At 38.8% G+C, this 16,219-nt stretch overlaps 1 protein-coding gene across 1 annotated transcript in view; it reads left to right on the forward strand.

Moving 5' to 3' along the window:
- Nucleotides 1–13,630, forward strand: part of LOC106589815 (CUB and sushi domain-containing protein 1) — a 406,652-nt gene extending 393,022 nt beyond the window's left edge. The window contains exons 58-70 of the mRNA XM_082970365.1: nucleotides 102–278; nucleotides 463–642; nucleotides 1,536–1,709; nucleotides 2,668–2,841; nucleotides 3,454–3,527; nucleotides 5,124–5,235; nucleotides 6,046–6,225; nucleotides 6,602–6,664; nucleotides 6,854–7,015; nucleotides 7,123–7,235; nucleotides 7,774–7,861; nucleotides 8,000–8,135; nucleotides 10,125–13,630. Of these exons, the coding sequence (XP_082826491.1) occupies nucleotides 102–278; nucleotides 463–642; nucleotides 1,536–1,709; nucleotides 2,668–2,841; nucleotides 3,454–3,527; nucleotides 5,124–5,235; nucleotides 6,046–6,225; nucleotides 6,602–6,664; nucleotides 6,854–7,015; nucleotides 7,123–7,235; nucleotides 7,774–7,861; nucleotides 8,000–8,135; nucleotides 10,125–10,284 (1,793 nt within the window). The 3' untranslated portion in view covers nucleotides 10,285–13,630. The remainder of the gene's footprint in view (nucleotides 1–101; nucleotides 279–462; nucleotides 643–1,535; nucleotides 1,710–2,667; nucleotides 2,842–3,453; nucleotides 3,528–5,123; nucleotides 5,236–6,045; nucleotides 6,226–6,601; nucleotides 6,665–6,853; nucleotides 7,016–7,122; nucleotides 7,236–7,773; nucleotides 7,862–7,999; nucleotides 8,136–10,124) is intronic.
- Nucleotides 13,631–16,219: the final 2,589 nt, after the last annotated feature.

Raw genomic sequence — 16,219 nt, forward strand, 5'->3', positions numbered from 1 at the left:
AGTGACAATTCATTTATGGTTTATTTACATTAAATTTACCTTGACGAATATTCCAGTTTTTAGTTTTTTTATGTTTATCTATTTGTTTTGTTTTTTCTCAGCGATTTCATGTGGAAATCCAGGTACTCCTGCCTACGGGAAGATTGTCTTCAGTGATGGAATAGTGTTTTCAAGCTCCGTGGCATATGCCTGCTGGGAAGGATATGAGACCTCAGGTCTCACCACTCGCCACTGCACCACCAATGGCACCTGGACCGGCTCTGCCCTAGACTGCACAGGTATACTGTACTGTGCACTGTAGGAGCTCTACAGTGGGCTAATCTAACACTAATCTTGTATTCATTCAACCTAGACCATGAGACATGGATGCAATACACCTAATCTTATATGCTACATGCCATGCTTTGCTTTTGATTATGCTTATATAGTACTGCATGTACAAATGTTTTACCAATTCAACAGTGATCAGCTGTGGAGATCCAGGTCCTGTTGCCAATGGGATTTACATAGGAAATGAGTTCACCTTCAACAAGACTGTTCAGTATCACTGTAACCCAGGCCACGTCATGGACTCTGTCGGTTCATCTGTGCTCCTCTGCACCAAGGACGGGTCTTGGAACCAAACCAAGCCTTACTGTAAAGGTAATTCAACTTTGGTTATGACTCAATAATACTTGTCGTTGGCTTACAAAGAAACAAACATTTCTACTTTCATTTCTTTACTGGGGGCTGAGATGAGAAGCAACCAGAGAAATATAGTACAGATATCACAACACTCCAGAATTTCAAGCACTCAGAGATCAAAAGAACTCGAAAAGTTTTTTGATCTTGTTTGGAGTAGTTTCTCTACCTTTTTTGGCACAGCAAGCACAAATTATTCACTTACACAGACTGAAGGGATGTTATCCATGAAATGTGTAGGATCTGTGCTATCAGATGTCAGACTTGAAACGTGTGGAGAAAACGATGCATCCAGTTAGTGGTGCAATGCAGACAAGCATAGAGCAGGGAAGTCTCCTCCCAAGCAGATTGACAGGCAGAGAGTGAATGTCTGTGCACTTCACATATAATTTCCCACAGTAGCGATTTACCAGACATGTGGTTATAGACCAATTGCAATCCTGTGGGTGAATACTGTTTAATATGCCAGAAGTTCCTATTTTTACAGAATAGACATCCAATACCACAGCATTTGCAGTGATTTCTTTTACAGTTAGAATATGTTATCGTCTCAACGGGAAATAACAGTTCATGCATATAATCGAAAACAGATACACAGTCCATATCGGATATGTATTGTGATTAATGGGACTTCTACTTCCCAATTAACTATATTACTTGCCAATAATAGGCAAATGAAAACACTTTCTCCCTGTGGGAGACAGAATATGATCATCAAAGAGGATATGAACTGCGATAAATAATCCATTCCTTTCTAGCACATTAAAACATATATGTTTTGAGTTAACATGCAGTACTTACTCACTAAAAATCATTACATCCGTCCTGATGATATTGTTTTGTCCCCACATCAGTGATCATGTGTGGCCGTCCTCCGGCTGTTCACAATGGGAAGGTTGAGGGGTCAGACTTGCAGTGGGGCTCCAGCGTCACCTATAGCTGCTTCGATGGGTACCAGCTATCCAGCCCTGGAATCGTTTCATGTGAGGGGAACGGCACATGGCGAGGGGAGATCCCTCAATGTCTTCGTAAGTTAAAAATCAAGTCCCTTTTAAGACTGAAAATCTGAGCACTTGATCTAAACTTTAGTGCAATGGCAGTGTCATCAAAGCTTAGCAGTGTTTACTTATTGCTATGTTTGTGTAAAAAAATATTTTATAGTAGATGCATCAAACTGACGAAAGCAGTGCCTATCAGTTTAAAGCGAATGAAATGAGCACACCTGGCCTACTTACCCTTCCTATAGCCCTGTTAAAGTTGTGCCGCTGGGGGGTGCATGACCCGGCTAAATCCTCTGTGAAATGCCAGATTTGACAGGTTGGGAAACTGTTGTGACAGATGCAAAAAGAATGTCAACATTTCCTAAATTGATCCCTCAAGTATCCGCAGCTAGGGCTGCCCATAACATGAGCATTACAAGGTACATGGACGGAGTCTGCTGCTGCAGCCTGCAGGCCTTGATCATAAGCTCCTGACACGGTGTCAGAAGTACTGCCAGAATGTTCTGAAATTCCATGCACAGAGTGGGTTGTCATGGAAAGTGGGTTGTCATGGAAAGCCTGCAGGAGAACACACTCTGTAGTAACAACTTCTCATACTGTGGGTCTGAAACGGGTCTGAGTGACTTCCACTGCTAAACTCTTTGTGGAACATTTATGTGGGGCATTTCACAAACATGAAGGACCTATTATGAAAAAGCATCTTGAAACCATTGTATTATCCATTATACAGTAGGGGTTAGCAGGTCTAGTTTAGCTATGGTGCTTACTGTTTCTCACAACCAATATATTTTTTCACTTCGTAATGTTTTAATTCCAAGAGCCATGTTATGAATGACTAGCTGGTCAGTTGTGCCTATATGAAACGTTGTGATCATCATGCCTATGAAAAATTGTGAGTAAAGATTCTGAAACCCACGTAACCTGGGGGATGTGTGTGATGTGAAGTGTGTGATTTGATAAATGGTCTCTGCTTTGTTGTGCCTAGCTGTACTGTGTGGAGACCCAGGCACCCCAGCAGAGGGTTATGCTGAGGGCAAACAGTTCACCTACAGGTCAGAGGTCACCTTCTACTGTAGGGACCCCAACATCCTGGTCGGGTCATCCAGGAGAGTGTGTCAGGTTGATGGGACTTGGAGTGGAATACATCCCTCATGTATAGGTGGGTTGTCCTGCCCATTCATACCTTAATAGAACATGACTCAAGGAAAAGTCACCCAGTGAAATTCTTGAGGAAAAGTCTAAAAGTATTTGGTTTAAAATAAACTTAACTAGTAAAAGTATAAATCATTTTCAAATTCCTTATATTAAGCAAACCAGACAGCACCATTTTCTTTTCTTTTTTAAAATGTACGGATAGCCAGAGGCACACTCCAACATCATTTACAAAAGAAGCATGTGTGTTTAGTGAGTGCCAGATCAGAGTCAGTAGGGATGACCAGGGATGCTCTGTTAAGTGCATAAATTGGACCATTTTCCTGTCCTGCTAAGCATTCAAAAAATAACGAGTACTTTTGGGTGTTAAGGAAAATGTATGGAGTAAAAAGTAAAATATTTTCTTAAAAGAATGTAGTGAATAAAAGTGAAAGTAGTCAAACATATAAATAATAAAGTACAAAATTACTAAAGTAGTACTTATTTTTATTTAAGTACTTTACACCACTGTCTGCTGCCTTAGTTGTGGTATGTTGTGGTGTCATGTAGTTGAGTGTTTGCTTATTTTCTTCAGTGATGATGTTGATAAGCAGTGAGCTAAACATGTATTTTTCTTTAGATCCTGCATATAACACATGCAGAGACCCAGGAACACCATCTTATGGGATACCAGTCACATCCCAAGGATTTGAGGTAAGGTCCTTACTTCTACCGATGTCAAATTGTGGGTAAACATACTGTACAGTGGCTTGGGAAAGTATTCACCCACTTGGCATTTTTCCTATTTTGTTGCCTTACAACCTGTAATTAAAATAGATTTTTTGGGGGGTTGTATCATTTGATTTACACAACATGCCTACCACTTTGAAGATGCAAAATATTTTTTATTGTGAAACATATAAGACAAAAAAAACTGAACTTGAGCATGCATGACTATTCCCCCCCCCCCCCCGCCGCCACAAGTTAATAGTTTGTAGAGCCACCTTTTTGCAGCAATTACAGCTGCAAGTCTCTTGGGGTTTGTCTCTATAAGCTTGGCACATCTAGCCACTGGGATTTTTGTCCATTCTCAAAGTCATGCTCCAGCTCCTTCAAGTTGGATGGGTTCCGCTGGTGTACAGCAATCTTTAAGTCATACCACAGATTCAAATCAAATCAAAGTTTATTTGTCACGTGCGCCGAATACAACAGGTACACCTTACAGTGAAATACTTACTTACAGACTCTAACCAATAGTGCAAAAAAGGTAGTGCAAAAGAGGATTCTCAATTGGATTGAGGTCTGGGCTTTGACTAGGCCATTCCAAGACATTTAAGTGTTTCCCCTTAAACCACTCAAGTGTTGCTTTAGCAGTATGCTTAGGGTCATTGTCCTGCTGGAAGGTGAACCTCTGTCCCAGTCTCAAATCTCTGGAAGACTGAAACAGGTTCCCCTCAAGAATTTCCCTGTATTTAGCACCATCCATCATTCCTTCAATTCGATCTAGCAACCTTTCGGTTACTGGCCCAACACTCTAATCACTAGGCTACCTGCCACACCGGCTTAGTGGGCCTATGGACAGATACTCCAATCTCTGCTGTGGAGCTTTGCAGCTCCTTCAGGGTTATCTTTGGTCTTTTTGTTGCCTCTCTGATTAATGCCCTCCTTGCGTGGTCTGTGAGTTTTGGTGGGCGGCCCTCTCTTGGCAGGTTTGTTGCCATATTCTTTCCATTTAAAAAAAATGGATTTAATGGTGCTCCGTGGGATGTTCAAAGTTTCAAATATTTTTTTAGAACCCAACCATGATCTGTACTTCTCCACAACTTTGTCCCTGACCTGTTTGGAGAGCTCCTTGGTCTTCATGGTGCCGCTTGCTTGGTGGTGCCCCTTGCTTAGTGGTGTTGCAGACTCTGGGGCCTTTCAGAACATGTGTGTGTGCGTGTGTACTGAGATCATGTGACATTTAGATTGCACTCAGGTGGACTTTATTTAACTAATTATGTGACTTCTGAAGGTAATTGGTTGCACCATATCTTATTTAGGGGCTTCATAGCAAAGGGGGTGAATATAAATTCATGCACCATTTTTCCGTTTTTTTATTTTTTGAATTTCACTTCACCAATTTGGATTATTTTGTTTATGTACATTACATGAAATCCAAATAAAAATCAATTTAAATTACAGGTTGTAATGCAACAAAATTGGAAAAATTGTGCTCAGATAATTTCCTAAAATAGTCTTCTGGTCAGTCAAAGCAATTATCTGGTTGTTCTTAGACCATTTATAGTAATGAGTCTTCTTCCGTTTCAGGTTGGAAGCAAAATCTCCTTCAAATGCCGTAAAAACTACCACATACTGGGATCTACGACAAGAACCTGTCTGGAAAATTTGACGTGGAGTGGTGTGCAACCAGAATGTATCGGTAAGTATTTTTGGGAAGATTTGTTTTTGTGACAAGGCATTGTCAAGAAAACAGGAAAAGGTTATTTATTAATCCACCAGGTGTACATTTTCTTAGCATTGACTTGTTAATGAGTAAAGGTAGAGACACAGGCGGTGTAGAGGGGGGTATGACAGCCAAAGGGAGTAGAGCATTGGTTTAGCACATGTAACCCTTTAATTTACTGCATTCCAGATCACTACCCTCCCAATGGTAGTGTCATGTTCTCCATCTCTCTCCTTAATAACTCTGCCCAGGATTATAGGTCTTGAGCTGTATATATGGATTAAAAGAAAGATCACAACGTAGAAGCCATTGTGGGACTGTCAAAAGGGAATGGACATTTGAGAAAGGGCTGTGTGAGTCATGGAGGGAAGTTAAGTAGGGATTGCTGCCCTCAGCAAAGAATAGATAAAGTTTGCCAAGTTTAAGCTGTTCGTATGTGAGTGGTAAATCAGTGGGCGATTTTTGACAGCATACCCACGAAATTCTTCAGGCGTCTCCTCCACATAAAGCGGCTTCACTGTCAGAGGCTTGGGAGTGGGGAGGCTTAAGTTGACGACAGGAAAGTGCGAAGACTGAGTTCATATATTATGTTACAGATGGATAGTACCACTCTGGCCTTGTTTTATATGTTTGCTCCTGATAGGATTGCTTGATCTCTACATAACTCCATGATACTGGTGTGGGTGTGGGGCTACTGTATTCTGACTGGTAATCCTGGTCAGTGGTAGAGTGAATTTATTGTTTTTTACCATGTTTTTTTCTTCTTCGTTCTTTCTTTTTTTGCAGCCCATGCCTGCAGACAGCCCGAGACACTGTCTAACATTGACGTGAAGGCTATTGATCTACCAACTCTGGGCTATACTTTGATTTATACATGTCAGGACGGATTCTTCCTGGCCGGGGGATCTGAGCACAGGACATGTAAACCTGATGGAAAGTGGTCTGGAAAGCCACCTGTCTGCAAAGGTATACTTATGCACTGGAATGTGCCTATTATTCAAATGTAACTGTTTCCTGTGAACCATTCACAACCTGAGGAGAATAAATTGTACCGCAGGCCATATACTTAGATTAGCAGTTAATCTGCTACTTGTATGTGTCAATCATATTTTCCCTCATACATTGGTATTCAACACAGTAGTTAATTTGCTGTGTGCCCTGTGCTAGCTGAGAATATCTAGGTAATTGAGTATACAACATTTCAGCAATCATCAAGTCTGAATCGCTCCGGTAAAATGTAGACAAAAAAATGTTGTCATTACACGGCTACAAGCAGCAACTGGCAGTGAGTAGGTCACATCCATAAAATGTCATGTAGTCAATTATTTCTTCCGTCTTTCAGTTGGGCCCAAAATAAATGGTAAAAAAGGAGTGGAGTCAGATGTTCAGAAAAACAAGATTGGTGGTACGTTTATCTCCTCTGAGTCATTTTGTTCATGTTCAAATGCATGTCCATTCAATGTAACAAGTATTGTGCTAACTGTACGTCTGAGGTTTCTCATAATGATGGCTGTACAGACAGGTGATGGATGATGCAAAAGTACCTTATTTTGTTCTGGTCATACAGTGTAACATGAGTCTTTCTTTCCTTCAGTTCCTGTAGATGTGTTTTCTTTAAACTTTGGCTGGACTGGGTTCTATGAGTACCTTGGAGCAAGAGAAGTTGCCACAATTACTGTAAATGGATTCAATGAAACAACAAGTAGAGTCAATGTCACACTTCTGGATCAGAGCAGAGTGCAGCTTAAACTTGCTGGTAAATCACATCACACATGTTAACTCTAACATTATTTGATTAGGCAAATATTACAGTTGAAGACAACAGTAAACACCAACCGATAACCCAATTTCCTTTGTTTTCAGGAACGTACAAGAAGGAGGAAAACCATTTGCTGCTGAAGGTTTATCAGATACGTGGTCCAACAGAGCATCATTTCAGTAAATTCAAGAATGACAACTGGGCAATGGATGGCTACGTGAGTCTTCTTATTTGAATTAAATGATCAATAAAGGGCCTAATGATGGACTTCCAACCTAATCAGGAAACACAACAATAGTTTGTCTCCTTTACCTACCATATTCTCTACTCTCAGTTTTCTGCAAATGCTGTACATCTAGTTCATGAGGTGGTAACATCTGCAGACTGTCATTCATCAATATGCAGCTCTGGCATTAGGTTCTGTCTACCATAACCAACACAAGACACTGCAACTTAAAATTGTATGGCCTAATGGCCTAAAATGATTTGAATGAAAATGTGTCTGTTGAAGATATTACTTGACTGTAGCCCTCTTTTGTAAGTTCAAAGACGATATGTTCTTGTGAACACTATAGCAGTTAGTCACTTCAAAGGCGATAGAGACAGTGATAAGCTGCATGAGGACAAAGGAGGGATATGAGGTGAATGGGTAATAGCGATAGCTGTGTAATGGTTCTGCATTTCAACTACTGTATGCCCTGAAAAATCTGCTAAAGTCAGATTTTCCCCCCCCCCCCTCTTTTGTGTTGGTTTAGGTGACCGCAGAGTCTGACAAGAAAACCTTTGTTTACCAGGGTCATATTCAAAGCAAGGACTTCGGAAGATTTGTACTAACAAGAGGTGGTACAATCTTTGTGTAATCGTAGTAATAAACAAAAACGACATGCACAGTTACCTTTTACTTCCTGATACCATTGCTTTTACACAAGTTACTTTAAGAAGTTTGACAAGAATGGTTGTACTGTTATGTTTCTTTATTAGGTCTCTTTACAACAGACCTGGAGCCATCAAATCCTCCATACTATGGCACCAACAGCAGTTCAGTAGCAGCTGCCATACTAGTGCCATTCTTTGCCCTTATTCTGTCAGGGTTTGCATTTTACCTCTACAAACACAGGTAAGGAGTTCCGGCTATTGGATGTCTTGGTAATCTGCATTGGTGACGTTTGTCCATATATGCTTGGATGTTAAGCATCGTAGTCTCTTATAAGTTATGGGAAACTCCTGTGCCAAACGATGAGTGATCCCTAAAAGTTTCAGTTGATAGATCGTTACATAACAAAATCCAATGTTAGATGAGTGCGAAACAAAATGATTACAATACATTTGCATTGGCGTTTTCCAAAGCTAACTGAACAAACAAAATAAATAAAGTATGTGACATTATTGTCAGATTAAATGGAAAATTACCCAATATTAAAGTACATGAAAAATTGGCAGGGTACTTTCACAAGACACTGATGACAATGAGAGACCCAAAGACGTAATCAGGGCGGGCGGCAGGTAAGACATAAGAAACTAAATCACTATACGCAACAATTCCTACTTTCACATCGTCATTATCGTCTTTTACTTTTTTCATTTAGTGAAAAAAAAAATAGTTTTTTTATTTGTTGGGCTAAAATGAATAAGATGTGCTCTTTGATCTCATATTGTCATCTCTCTGTCAGCATATTTCAACCAACTGAATGTTGTTCTATTTGTTTTTTGTGATCATTTGCCTATAAGCTATCATGAGAATCCATTTGTTTTTGACTGTTATATTTACTGGAGGGGAGTTTTGAAGTATTGTGTTTTTAACGTTAATACAGAATCACGCTTAGAAAGTATCTTCATATTCACATAGATAAGGAAAATGTATACTGTAACTTTTATTAACATTTCACTCATTTTGTATGCCAAATGCTACAAACCCATAAGTGTCAGATTTTGAATACTGTCTTTTGACAATGTTATAATAACATCATGTAGGATCAGTCTGTTTTGATAGTTACAATATTTCTTTCTTTCTGTATAGAATTTTGCATTTCCATATTATACATGTTTAGACACAAGGTTTGTGGTTACTTACATATGCAAGGTTTGTGGTTACTTACAAGGTTACTTACATATATAGGATCTTCATTTGATCACCCTTTTGCAGGATAACTTCCTGCAATGCAGGAAATGCTTAACTTGTAGTGTATTTGAGGTTTAAAAAGGCTTCTGAAGTTTGAAATGTCCACTTTGAAATTTCTGACTTGATTTTCCCATACAGAAAAATTATCAACCCCTACAAAAATTTTAATAAATTATAATCCTAATTATTTTCCTTCTGTAGCAAACTGGCTCTAATTAAGATCCTACATCTGCACTCCACATCATTCATACTCCCACAGAGACTTTGCAAGGCTATGGAAACGTGTTTTTGAATATGCAGAGGTATTCTCCACACATGCAGACAGATCCTGCTTTAACAATGCCTTGATGTAGGATTTGGTAATGGACTTTATATATCCACACAAAGTTTAAATAGAAGACACTAAACCCTCCAGGTAGTCACTGAACCTGCATTTGTCTGACTTAGTAAGATTTGTAAGGTAATGGAGGGACCATTACGTTTACTGCACTGTTGGAGCTAGGAACATAAGCATTTTATTACACCCGTGATAACATATGTGTATGCGACCAATACAATTTGATTTGAAGTAAAGGCTTACAAAATGCTCCTGGGTGGAATCAAGGTCTTTACGTTGATCTTATATTGAGGTTTTAAAACAGCTCAGTGGGCTTTGAGTAGGACTCCCTAGTCTCCTCTTTCAAATAATAAGAGGTTATATGGTCTCCCATGGTCAATGTGTATTCTGGATCAAATGAGGGCTGAAACATATTTTCCTTAGCTATGGGTATTCTTATTTGGTATATTTCAAAATGCAGTAACAATATGTACAGAGATTCCTCAAGTGGGAAAGAGTTTCTGCTTCATCATTGCACTTTTTGCTATACCTTAACATCCCTTCATGAAACAACGTCACATTTGTCTGAAAAGTAAAAAAAAAAGTCATAGCTAGTAGAGTTATTAAAATAACCTAAATGTGCTAACACTTTTTATTTGTTCACCTTTCAGAACAAGACCAAAGGTTCAATACAATGGCTATACCGGTCATGAAAACACCAATGGACAAGCGTCGTTTGAAAACCCTATGTATGACACAAACATGAAACCCACGGAGGCGAAAGCTGTGAGGTTTGATACAACACTGAACACAGTCTGCACAGTAGTATAGCCCTCTTATCACCGACATTGGACTGGCTTTTACAGCCATACCTCTTGTGGTAAGCAGTATCTTATTTTTCGACAGATGCCAATATTTCTTTGAACTCATCACGTTATAACCTCTCTGTGGAGAAGATAAAATACACCATTTTAAAATCAATGACAATATGGACTTGCCACCACAAAATAAAATGACAACTATTGGTGTTCTATGGAGCAGAGATCATGTATGTGGCCAGGAAAATAAAGCAGAGACAATTATCTCTAGGATCAAGGAGTTCTGCCTTTTATGGCTCTTTGCAGGATGAAAGTTGTTTTCATTCTCCGTTTTTGTTTTTTTTCTGTCTTTTTTCCCCCCCAAAGGCCCTCCTTGGGGAAATACTAAAGTGTCTTGAAAAGCCACATAATTGTTGATAAAAAGTGTTTTCTTCAGTGAAGATGTACCACAAAGGAGGAAGCAACTTTGAACATGTTGCTGCTCATTCCTTGCCAGACTTCTCCAATAAAGGGAACATATGCTATAAACTACAACTGTCGCGCAGGAGAACATGGCTATCTAATCTAGGAACTCGCTCAGCTGTTGTGTTGAAAAACTTTATCGCACAAATTTTGCACTAGTGTGTTATGAATGGGTATGAAATGAGGCAAAAGAGGAATTTTCAAACTAACTGAAAAATGACGTACAGGGTTTTTGACCATTTGTAGATAAGCATACAGTATATTTCCATATCCACAGGGAGCATAATGTCATGCTACTGTTTATCAATAGAGATGCTTATTTTATTTTCAATATTAGTTTTGCAAATAAATGTATGGAACACCCTCCTTACTTTTTTATATGGTTATATAAATGATTTTTAACTCGAGTCACAAATACCATGCAGCTTATCTAGAAACATTTAAATCCACAAATATCAATTAAGGAGCAACTGGTGTACATGCAAATGTGCAGCAATCGTGAATGATATTTAATTTTATTCACAGATCAATATTACTGCAGAGCAAACTGATCTGGTTCATCTACTCTGAAAAAACAACAATGCTCAGTATTGTTGTATACTGTAAATTGCATCAAATACTTACAGTATGTATCATGCATGTTAGTCATGAATGTTTGTTTGTATTGTCGATCATCAGGTTGCTGTTTATATTGTAGTTTATTTCACATTACCCCAGGCATTGAACATTGTCAACATTCGGAACACTAGACAACAGTTGGCAGTCCTATCTTGTGGTCTTGCTGCAAATTTGCTTACGTTTCAAATATACCTCTTGCGCAGAAGGACGTCATTTTTCTACTCTACAATACTGGAACTAATAAAATGTTTATTTTTCATAAATGCTGCCCTTGCTTTAAATCACAGTTTTAATGCAGAAGTGTATTTTTGTTTAGCTGTGCTGTACGAATATGCCATGTTTAACTCAACTCAACTGTTTGACAGACAACCTTGTTTTGGTAGGCCTACTTAAGGCAAGGTGGGGAATCAAGTTGGATAGCAATCCTTCTTTAGCAGTGGCATGAGCTGGTCGTTTAGAAGCTAGTCTTAATAATCTGTTTTTCTCCCTTTATGATATGTCCCTCCTATCCTTAAGGGTATTGAGTCAATGATGATGAATTGAACACAGACTACTTACTTACACTCCAGGAAACACTGCCTTATTCAATTCAAAAGCTGTCACAGTTACAAATGACCTATTACAACGCTAAGGCTACTTGAATGCATACAGTACACTGTGATTCCAAAGTCATAGATTAGCTTGTTGTTTTTCCTAATCATTTTGGTTATGCATGTATTCACAAATAATGTTCAAAACTTACAGTAGAGGAACTATCTTAGCTTGGCTTTTCGAAATCTGTTATCATATGCACTTGCTTAGAGATCAATGCACCAGTGACAAAATGTGTATTATAATCTTGTGAGATATCAGATTCCATTTCATATCTGTTGTATTTGTGGCCGTAGTAGCACAACGAAAATTCCCCTGAGTATGATGCATTTTATGTCTGAAGTATGTTTGGAAAATCTGAAGCATTTTAATTTCCATAATTTTTCTACAAATGATTTAAATTTTTACATTTCAAATTTAACCTAGTGTTCATTACACACCTACGCACTATACGGCAGTGGTTTCAATAAATAGGGTTAAGACAGAAATTAATCAAATCATCCCCTTTCTTTGTAAACATTTTGATGTAAGACCCACTGCTTTTAATCCACATTTTGCCTTCCTTTGGGCTTGCTGCAATAACGTTTTTCTTTCAACATCTGTAAAATGGTTTCCCAACTAAAGAGGTGTATAACTGCATTCAATTTAATATCATTCCATTTTACAACATCGGGATATCACGTGCTGCTGACTTGAAGTAGGTGCAAAAGAAAATGTTTTTGTACAGAAATATATTTTTTATGAAGAATTTGTAAAATTATTAAATATGCTGTACTTTTTTGATTAATGTAGGTACAAAACTTGTTAAAATAAATGTTTTTACTATACAAAATGTACATTTATCGTCTATCTGAGTATGAATATCAAATGTATATTATCTATGGTTTAAACTTTTCTTGCAAATGTCGATATATACAAGCTGTTATTTAAAACATTGCTCGTATATATTTGTTTGTGAGACAAAACAAACCTTAGAAAAACTGATCTATGACACATGTTCAATGACATATTTTGAAAACATTATTTCAGATTAAACTTTTTAATATAATTATGGTCATATCTATGTGGAACTGTTTTCTTTTCCATTTGTGTCATAACATATTTTACAAGGCTATAGTCAGATCTATACAACAACAAAAAACAAAATCTGAATGTTTGCACTTAGGCTGCACCTTTAAAGGCAATGTTCCTGCCTTGGCAGAGACTGTATTAACAGTAAACACTGCATATGTCAGCTAAAGGAATGGATTGAATCCTGGCCTTACTCTAACTCTATGAAAATAGATTTACAATCATGATGATAATAAGATATAGATATATACACAGTGTAAAGTACTTAAGTAAAAATACTTGAAAGTACTACTTAAGTATTTTTTTTTTAATAAGGTTATCTGTACTTTACTATTTATATTTTTGACAACTTTTACTTTTACTTCACTACATTCCTAAACAGAAGTATGTACTTTTTACTCCATACATTTTCCCTGACACCCGAAAGTACTTTATTTTGAATGCTTAGCAGCACAGGAAAATGGTCAAATTCACACACTTATCAATAGAACATCCCTGGTCTTCCCTACTGCCGCTTATCTGGCAGAGTCACTTAGCACATGCTTTGTTTGTAAATTATATCTGAGTGTTGGAGCGTGCCCCTGGCTCCCATAAATAAATAAAAAACAAGAAAATGGTGCCGTCTGGTTTGCTTAATATAAGAACTTTGAAATTATTTGTACTTTTACTTTTGATACTTAAGTATATTTAAAACCAAATACTTTTAGACTTTTACTCAAGTAGGATTTTACTGGGGGACTTTCACTTTTACATGAGTCATTTTCTATTAAGGTATCTTTACTTTTACTCAAGTATGACAGTTCGGTACCATTATATACATTATGAAATGTAATATGATAGAATGAACACTTATTTATGCTATAACAGCTGTGTTTTAAAATATCTGTCTGCATGACAATGTTACTAATGTAGAATACAGCATGTTCCTGATCCAGAACCCTTGAAGATGCCCTTCACTGCCATAGCTGACCAATACAGATACCTCTGTTATAGCATCTCGTTATCCAGTCAAAGCTATAGTAACCCACATTTCATGATTTGGGATTTTCTTCCCTTTTTAAAATGTTTGTTTTGTGACCTGTAAGACCTCTAAACCATTGAGACTTGATTACCTCAGAAGCAATTTCCCTCAAGCAGAAATGTATTTTTAAAGACCCTGAGCTTTGCTGATTATCATGCCACTTCGACATATAGATAAGACTGTAGTTATCATTTTATAACTGTATTATCAACCATTTGCTGACATGTGCTTTCTTGCATTGCCTGGAAATGTGCTGGCCATCTCTTTGCTCTAATATATTGATTTCATGCCCCCTTTGCTATGCCAGGCATTATGGTTTCTGATGCAATTCCATTGATTCCTTTTGTTTCCCTAAGATAGTCTTAAAGGGAAACACTAGACTTTGGGCTTCCCCTTTAATCACTTAAAGATTGAAAAAGCAGTGTTAAATCAGTACATTGTCATCCACTCCTGTGTGCTGCAGTCCAAACAAATTAATCAGGGGCTCTTGTGCACCAACTTAAACATCCCTTTGTTAGATTACAAAAATATCATAAAACCACACACCCAAATAATAAAGGTATTCTGAAACGGAAATGTAACAATGGTATTAAAAAGAAAAATAATGGAAATCTGTCCTGGTAGCACTGCTGTAGACATCTAGTATACACTTATTTTATTTTTAAAAAACAATGTTTTTCCCTTTATGTTCATGGGATTAAAATAAACGTTGCCTTAATCATACAGGATTGGAAGAAACATAGCGAAAAACAGATTTAAGCAGAAAGGGAGTCATCACTCAGCTCAATATTTAATGACAAGCGACACATTTGTTCTCTGTGCGTCTCCCATGATGGCATGGGCTCATTGAAAGAATGAGAAAAATCCATAATCCATGGCGCATGTTCAATTTATCTTGCTTAGTTCCCCGTTTGCTGTTCAGAGGCCCAATCCAATGTCTTCCCAACCAGAAACCATGGATTACAGGCAACATCAGCACTGAGCTAAAGGCTAGAGCTGCCGCTTTCAAGAAGCGGGACACTAATCTGGACTCTTATAAGAAATCCCAGCTATGACCTCCGACGAGCCATCAGACAGTCAAAACGTCAATATAGGACTAAGATCAAATCCTACTACGCCAGCTCTGACTCTTGCCGGATTTGGCAGGGCTGGCAACTATCACAGATTACAAAGAAAAACCCAGCCGCAAACTGCCCAGTGATGCAAGCCTACCAGATGAGCTATATTCCTTCTATGATCGCTTTGAGGCAAGCAACACTGAACCATGGATGAGAGCACCAGCTGTTTTGGATGACGGTGTGATCTTGCTCTCCGTAGCCGATGTGAGTAAGACCTTTTAAACAGGTTAACATTCACAAGGCCGGGAGGCCAGCCGGATTACCAGGACACGTACTCAGAGCATGTGCTGACCAGTGAAGTGTCTTCACTGACATTTTTAACCTCTCCCTGACCCAGTCTGTAATACCTACATATTTTAAGCAGACCACTATAGTCCCTGTGTTCAAGAACACCAAAGGTAACCTCGTAGCATTCACATCTATGGCAATGAAATGTTTTGAAAGGCTGGTCATGGCACTAGGTCAACATCATCATCCCAGACACCCTGGACATACTCCAATTCGCATACTGCCCCAACAGATCCACAGAGGACGGAATCTCTATTGCACTCCACACTGCCCTCTCACACCTGGACAAGTAGAACACCTACGTAAGAACGCGGTTCATTGACTATAGCGCAGCGTTCAACATCATAGTGCCCTCCAAGCTCATCACTAAGCTCAGGACCCTGGGACTGACCACCTCCCTCTCCAACTGGATCCTGGACTTCCTGACGGACCGTCCACACATGGTGACATCTGCCAAGCTGACCCTCAACACGGGGGTCCCTCAGGGGTGCGTGCTCAGTCCCCTCCTGTACTCCCTGTTCACCCATCACTAAGTCGTAAAGAAGGCACGACAACACCTCTTCCCCTCAGAGAAGAGGGCCCTCAAAGTTCTACTGCTGCACTATTGAGAGAATCTTGACTGGCTGCATCACCGCTTGGTATTGCAACTGCTTCGGCACGACAGAGAGTAGTGCGCGCAACAGAGTGTAGTGCGTAAGGCACAGTACATCACTAGGGCCGAGCTCCCTGCCATCCAGGACCTCTATACTAAGCGGTGTTAGAGGAAGGCCCTAAAAGTT

Source organism: Salmo salar, chromosome 28 (genome assembly GCF_965601325.2).
Source record: "Salmo salar chromosome 28, fSalSal1, whole genome shotgun sequence".
NCBI classification, from domain to species: Eukaryota; Metazoa; Chordata; class Actinopteri; order Salmoniformes; family Salmonidae; genus Salmo; species Salmo salar.